The 7980-nt window shown below is 46.7% G+C and overlaps 1 protein-coding gene across 1 annotated transcript; it reads right to left on the bottom strand.

Annotated features, from left to right (window-relative positions):
• Nucleotides 1–433: 433 nt before the first annotated feature.
• On the bottom strand, nucleotides 434–7460 carry LOC115271215 (olfactory receptor 6B1-like). The gene is made up of 2 exons (XM_029911726.1): nucleotides 7266–7460; nucleotides 434–1411 (listed from the first exon to the last, which is right to left on the bottom strand). Exons 1-2 carry the CDS (start codon nucleotides 7458–7460, stop codon nucleotides 434–436), a joined length of 1173 nt encoding a protein of 390 aa, XP_029767586.1.
• Nucleotides 7461–7980: the final 520 nt, after the last annotated feature.

Here is a 7980-nt window from a genome sequence, read left to right as displayed (position 1 = left end):
TGAAGAAAATGCCATTTTTTCAGACAAAACTATTAACTGAATTGGATCTGATTTCATGAATACTTTCTGTGCTCTGAAAAATGCATTTTTGAAAAATGTTCTATTTGTTGAAAAGAAATCAGCCAGCTGTAACCATGAATTCTAGACTTCTTGTAGTCTTTACAAGATAACACTCACTCACCCCCCCATATATATATATATACATGAAGACTATCTTGAACTTCCCATATATAAAGATATGTAGGATCTAGCAATCCAGAACACCAAGAAAAGTGCCTTGTAAAATGTGGAGAGTCAGAACACAGAAGCAGAGGAAACATGTAGCTGTTAGTATTATCCCCACATTACTCACGGATCATGCGATTAACATGATCTATGGGCAACCTCAATGCTACCTCGCTTGCTGGCTAAACCACACAGGTTGACTCCTCTATCAGTCAATCCATCCAAATTTTTGTGAGTGCGGCATAGTTTGGATGACTTTCCTCATGGCTTCCTTGACCTCTCTGTTTCTCAGGCTGTAGATGAGGGGGTTGACCATGGGATTCAGGACGGTGTAGAAGACAGAGAACACTTTGTTCAGGTCTCTCAGTGCAGCAACATCTGGGAGCACATAGACAATTATCAGGGTCCTATAGAAAATTGTCACCACCATGAGGTGAGATGAGCAGATAGAAAATGCTGTTTTCCTCCCGGTGGTGGAAGGGATTCTCAGGATTGTGGTGATGATTGAAATATAGGATGTTACTGTTAATAGAAATGGGGAAAGCTCATCTGTGGAGCAGAGTATGAAACTCACCAATATGACCAGGTTGGTATCATTACAAGAAAGCTTTATCATTGGGGTAAAGTCACAAAAGAAATGGTCAATTTCATTAGGGCCACAGAATATTAATTGTGAAATCAAACATACAAGCAAGGTAATACTAGCCACAAATGCCAATAGCCATGACCCAACTACTAGATGGAGACAGAAGCTGCCTTTCATAATGGTTGAATAATGCAGAGATTTACATATGGCTAAATACCGGTCATAAGACATCACTGCTAGGAGACAACATTCTGCACCTACTAAAGAACCAAATAAATATAATTGCATAATACAGCCACCAACAGAAATGGTTCTATCCCCAGTAAGGAGACTGGCCAGCATCCTGGGCAGGAGGGTGGAGGTGTAGCCATTCTCCAAGCAGGACAAGTTCCCCAGGAAGAAGTACATAGGGGTGTATAGGCACTGATCAGCCACAACTAGCACAACGATGAGGATGTTCCTGGCCATGGTCACCACATAGATCACTAGAAACACCAGGAAGAGAAGAACCTGCAGTTCTGGGACATTTCCAAATCCTAGGAGGATGAACTTGGTGACGGATGTTTGATTTTCGCCTTCTCCTTTCCCCATGAGACGTATCTATTAGGAGGAAGGGAACAAGAAACGGCGGATTTTTTTCCTCTCCTGTTAAACTAGATAAAGCAGCACCCATCTGATTACAGAAAGATGCCAATGGGACTCTGTGAGGGGCATTTTTGGTCTTATAAGGCTGAAACTTTGAGACTAAGGGCACATCTTCACTACCCGCCAGATTGGCGGGTAGCAATCGATCTATTGGGGATCGACTTATCGCATCTAGTGAAGACGCGATAAAATCGATCCCCGATGGCTCTGCCGTCGACTCCGGAAATCCACCGCAGCAAGAAGCGGAAGCAGAGTCGACGGCAGCGCGGCAGCGGTCGACTCGCCGCCGTCCTCACAGCCAGGTAGGTCGACCTAAAATACGCAACTTCAGCTACGCTATTCATGTAGCTGAACTTGCAAATCTTAGGTCGACGCCCCCCCCCCCCCGTAGTGTAGACCTAGCCTCAGTAAGGAACTCAGGTATTGTCACACAAGAGCAATCCATGTAATTTGGGGTCTTTATTAGTGGGCAGTACCAGAGGCTGCAGAGGAGCCATATGCTCTCATTATGGATATTGATGCGACAGCATCTCCATGGGGAATTGTTTGGCCAGGCAATTAATTGTTGGCCTGTGTCAGGTAGTATGAAAGCTTGCATCTCTTGTACATTTTTAACCGAGCTAGTGCAACTACACATATACATTCATTCTCAGGTCCTTGTGTGGCCCCCAAAACCAGAGTATCTGAGCACCTCATGTTCTATAATATACTTACCCTCACATCACCTCCTGGGAAGTAGGAAAATGCCATTATGCCTGTTTTACGCAGAGGGCCAGATGTTCAAAGGCATGTAGGCACTAAAGAGGCAGGTAGGTGCTTAGTGGGATTTTCAAAAGCCTTGGAGCAGGTTAGGTACCAGAATTCCATTGAGGTTCTCAAAGTTCCCTCCCCACTCTGAACTTTAGGGTACAGATGTGGGGACCTGCATGAAACATACTGCTAAGGGTAGCATAAAATCCCTCTTTACCTGTAAAGGGTTAAGAAGCTCAGGTAACCTAGCTGACACCTGACCAAAAGGACCAATAAGGGGACAAGATACTTTCAAACCTGGGGAGGGGGGAAGGCTTTGTCCGTCTGTTCTGTGTGGCTTTTGCCGGAGACAGACAGACAAAGCCTTCCCCCCCACCCAGATTTGAAAGTATCTTGTCCCTTTATTGGTCCTTTTGGTCAGATGTCAGCTAGGTTATGATGCCCCCCAAATCATAGACAGTGCTGGACAGCCTGCTCCACACTGGCTGTGATTTCTTCCTGGAACTCTAGGAGAAAACATAATTAATAAGACACATGCACCTTTAGATATACTCCTGATTATGTAAAAATGAATAATATTTTCCACATTTCAAGGATGATTTTAACCAGTTGATTCTGGGAAACTTTCACGGGAGAGTGCATCAGCCATTTTGTTAGAAGCTCCCGAAATGTGTTGTATTTCAAAATCAAAATCTTGGAGAGCTAAACTCCACCGAAGAAGTTTTTTGCTATTGTCCTTGATGGTGTGAAGCTACTTCAGCGCAGCATGGTCTGTTTGTAGTTGGAAACGCCGTCCCCAGACATATGGGTGTAGCTTTTCCAGCATGTACACAATGGCGTAGCATTCCTTTTCACTGATTGACCAGTGACTTTCCCTCTCAGACAGTTTCTTGCTGAGAAACACGACAGGATGGAATTCTTGATCTGGTCTTTCCTGCATTAGAACTGCTCCCACACCACGCTTGGATGCATCTGTGGTTACTAGGAATGGTTTGTCAAAGTCTGGGGCCGTTAGCGCAGGGTCAGACATGAGTGTCGCTTTAAGCTGGTTAAAAGCCTTCTGACACTCTTCAGTCCACTGAACTGCATTTGGCTGTTTCTTTTTGGTTAGGTCTGTCAGTGGGGCAGCGATTTGGCTGTAGTGTGGTACAAATTGCTTGTAATATCCAGCCAAGCCTAAGAAGGATTGGACCTGTTTCTTTGACTTTGGGACAGGCTACTTTTGGGGGTTGATAGTTCCTTGACCCACCTGGTGTCCAAGGTAAGTCACTCTGTTTAGGCCTATTTGACACTTCTTAGCCTTAACAGTTAGTCCGCCCTCCCTTATGCTCTTGAAGACTTTTTATAGATGCTCCAAGTGTTCTGCCCATGAATCAGAAAAAATGGCCACATCGTCAAGGTAGGCGACTGTATATTCTCCCAATCCCACTAGGAGGCCATCTACAAGTTTTTGGAAGGTTGCGGGTGCATTTCGCAGCCCAAAAGGGAGCACATTAAATTCATACATCCCTGCATGGGTGATGAAGGCTGACCTTTCCTTGGTGGATTCATCTAGCAGTACTTGCCAGTACCCCTTGGTTAAGTCTAAGGTAGAGATGAACTGGGCATGTCCCAGTTTCTCCAATAGTTCGTCTGTGTGTGGCATTGGATAATTGTCTGGGCGAGTTACAGCATTTAGCTTATGGTAATCCACGCAAAAATGTATCTCCCCATCTGGTTTGGGAACTAGAACCACTGGAGATGCCCATGCACTGTTAGGGGGCGGATTACACCCATCTGTAGCATGTCCTGGATCTCCCCTTCTATAGCAGTTTTAGCTTGAGGAGACACCCGTTAAGGTTGGGCTCTAATTGGGTGAGCATTACCTGTGTCAATGGAGTGGTGTGCCCGTTCGGTCCGTCCTGGGGTGGCTGAGAACATTGGCGCGTAGCTAGTGCACAGCTCCTTGATCTGCTGTCGCTGCATACGCCCAAGGGTCATGGAGAAGTTCACCTCTTCCACACCACCATCACTTTTTCCTTCATAGTAGACACCTTCAGGCCACTCAGTGTCATCTCCTCCCTGGGCTGTAAACTGACAAACCTTTAATTCCCTGGAATAAAGGGCTTTAGAGAATTAATATGGTACACCTTAGGTTTTAGGTTTGAGGTGGGGGATGCTATGAGATAATGAATAGCTCCCAGGCGCTCTTGGATCGTGAATGGTCCTTCCCACAACGCTTCCATCTTATGGGCCTGGAGTGCCTTCAAGACCATGACCTGGTCCCCTACTTTGAAGGAACGCTGTCTGGCATGTTTATCATACCAGGCTTTTTGCTCTTCCTGAGCATCTTTTAGGTTTACTCTAGCAAGGGCTAAACAGGTTCAGAGGTTGTTTTGTAGGTTGTTTACAAAGTTCAGAATGTTAGTTCCTGGAGAAGGTGTAAACTCCTCCCATTGCTGCTTCACCAACTGTAATGGCCCCTTAACCTCATGGCCATACACAAGTTCAAATGGTGAAAACCCTAAACTGGGATGTGGTACAGCTCTGTAGGCAAAGAGCAACTGCTGCAACACTAGGTCCCAATCACTGGAGTGCTCATTTAAAAATTTACGTATCATGGCCCCCAAAGTTCCATTAAACTTCTCCACCATGCCATTTGTTTGATGGTGGTAAGGGGTGGCAACCAAGTGGTTCACCCCATGAGCTTCCCAAAGGCTTTCCATGGTTTCTGCCAGGAAATTAGTTCCCGAATCTGTAAGGATTTCGGAGGGCCAACCTACCCTGGCAAAAATGTCTGTTAACGCCTGGCACACACTTTTAGTCCTGGTGTTGCTTAGAGCTACTGCTTCCGGCCATCGGGTGGCAAAATCCATGAAAGTCAGTAAGTACTGCTTTCCTCTGGGTTTCTTTTTCGGAAAAGGACCCAGAATATTCACAGCTACTCGGTGAAATGGAACCTCAGTTATGAGGAGTGGCTGGAGAGGGGCTTTGACCTGGTCTTGGGGTTTTCCCACTCTTTGGCACACCTCACAAGAGAACAAGGTAGAAACATCCTTGCCCATTCCCTCCCAGTGGAATGACTTCCCCCAAAGGTCTTTGGTCCTGTTCACCCCAGCATGGCCACTAGGATGATCATTGGCTAAGCTCAAGAGCTTTACCCGGTACTTAGTTGGAACTACCAACTGTCCTTGAGGATGCCAGCCTTACTGGTGTCCACCAGAAAGAGTCTCCTTGTATAAAAGTCCTTTTTCTACAACAAACTGGGATCGGTTAGAAGAGCTGAGAGGCGGTGGGTTGCTCCGTGCCGCCGCCCAAGCTTCCTGGAGGCTGTCATCTGCTTCCTGCTTGGCCTGGAACTGTTCCCTTGATGCTGGAGACATCAGTTCCTCATTGGATTGTGGACTTCAGCTTGGTCCCTCTGGTAGTGATTTAGGTGATGGGGCTGTTTCCGTGGACTGTGAACCGCTCTCCGCTGGTGCACTATGTTGTATTTCAGGCTCCTGCTGAGTCTCTTGCATAGGTTTATCTGCTGCTGCCAGTGCGGGTTTAGAGGTGCCCTCTGGCATTGGAGCTGTAGACAGGGTTGCAAGCGCTGGATTCAGTGCGGGCAATGGTTCTGGTGCTGGTTGCTCCACCAGTTCCGGTTCTGGGACTGGATCTGTCTGGGTCTCTGGGACTGGATCCACTACTGCTGCCGCAGACATTGGCATGGAGTCCGGTTCCACCACCTCAGTCTGAGTCTCTGGTAACACAGACTGGGCCCTTGTAGAAGGCTCAGGGATGGAGCTAGGTGTGACTACTTGCTTAGCCTGGCTGTGGGTGACCATTCCCACCCTCTTGGCTAGCTTCACATGACTGGCCAAGTGTTCTCCAAGCAGCATGGGAATGGGATAGTCATCATAGACTGCAAAAGTCCCCAATCCTGACCAGCCCTTGTACTGGACAGGCAACTTGGCTGTAGGCAAGTCAAAGGAGTTTGCCATGAAGGGTTGAATCATCACCGGGGCCTCTGGGTAGATTAAGCTGGGGTCCACTAAGGATTGGTGGATAGCCGACACTTGTGCTCCAGTGTCCCTCCACGCTGTAACCTTCTTCCCGCCCACACTCACAGTTTCCTTTCACTGTGAGGGTATCTGGGAGGCATCTGGGCCTGAGGATCTTTGGTGTGACCCTGGTGCTATGAACTGTAATCTGTTGGTGTTCTTGGGGCAGCTGGCCTTTACATGCCCCAGCTCTTTACATTTAAAACATCACCCAGCTGACTGGTCACTGGGGCGAGACGGGTTGCTGGAGAATGGTGTGGTGGAATGCTAAGGTGTCTGGGGTTTTCCTTGGAGTGTAGTTGGGGCCTTGGGCTGCCCCCGGTGGTAGGGTGTGGTCTGAAGGCGTCCTTTCTGGTCTCCGCTCAAACTGCGACCAGGGTTGTTCCTCTCTGCTCCCTCCACCCGTTCTGTTCCAATTTGCCACACCTCTCTGGCAGTCTGGGACTGCTCGTATTGATCAGCATAACAAGCAAGACTTTCTGCTGAGTCCATTTTCTTATCCCATAATCATTGTTTTATATTATCATTGGTCATATTCAGGAATTGTTCCTGAGTAATCAAATCACACATTCCTTTAAAGCTAGTTACACCCCTGCCGTTGACCATTTATCTAACAGATCCTTCATCTGGTTTCAATAAGCCACATTATTTAGTCCAGGCCCTCTTTTAAGGGCTCTAAATTTTACTCTGTAAGTTTCGGGTGTAACTTGAAATTGTTTCAAAACCAAATCCTTAAATTTACCATAGTCAGAAGCCTCTTCAATAGGCATCTTGTTGAATATGTCCAGAGGTCTTCCAGTCAATTTTGCTACCAATGTGGTCATCTTGTGATCGTCAGGAATTGCATGGAGTGTGCACAGTCTCTCAAAGGTGATGAAATATTCAGCAATATCACTGGATCCATCATACTGTGGACATAGTCTCTCCCATTTGTGGATTTTTTGGGAAGGATTGTTAGGGTTATCCGGTGGACTCAGCTTAGCTCTTTCCAGATCTAAGCACTTCAGCTCTAACTCCATCTCCAAGCGTTTTGCCTCTGCCTCCAAGCGGAACTTCTCCGCCTCCGCTTCCATCTCCAAGCGGTGCTTCTCCGCCTCTGCTTCCAAGCGTTTCACCTCCATCTCCACCTCCAAGCGATTTAAAGCTATCTGTCTGTCATATTCTTTTTGTCTCTCTTCAGCTTCAAATTTAGCTAATTCTAGTTTCTGTTGGACATTGTGTTTCGCCATCCTAGCTCCTGCTTGCCTAGCTTACCTGAGAGTAAGAAAGAAGAAAAAAACTGCTTGTAAATTCCCTTGTAGGAAGTTAACTACCCTGCCCTCAGGCAGAGACAAAAATCTCCAGCTGCTCACAGCTTAAAAAAAAATCCCTTTGTTAGAAGAACCTGATACCTTTGTCTCCAGGCAAAGAGAGATAAGATCTCTGTCTGCCCTCAGCTCCTGCTTTCCCCAAGCAGCTAAAAGAAAAAGAAAAATTCCTAAGGTTTGTGCTTCTGATTCAAAATGATCTCTGGTTCAAAATGATCCACCGCTGCCACCATGTCAGGGTTCCCTCCCCACTCTGAACTTTAGGGTACAGATGTGGGGACCTGCATGAAAGACCCCCTAAGCTTATTTCTACCAGCTTAGGTTAAAACTTCCCCAAGGCACAAATTCTCCCTTGTACCTTGGATTAGGTAAACACTGTCACCACCAAGTGATTCAAACAAAGAATCAGGGAAAGGACCACTTGGAGTCCTGTTTCCCCAAA

The sequence above is a fragment of the Terrapene carolina genome, unplaced genomic scaffold, assembly GCF_002925995.2.
Source record: "Terrapene carolina triunguis isolate 2854851 unplaced genomic scaffold, T_m_triunguis-2.0 Scaffold114, whole genome shotgun sequence".
Lineage (NCBI taxonomy): Eukaryota > Metazoa > Chordata > Testudines > Emydidae > Terrapene > Terrapene triunguis.
The sequence above is the reverse complement of the archived record's forward strand: the minus strand, read 5'-3'. Positions and strand labels throughout refer to the sequence as shown.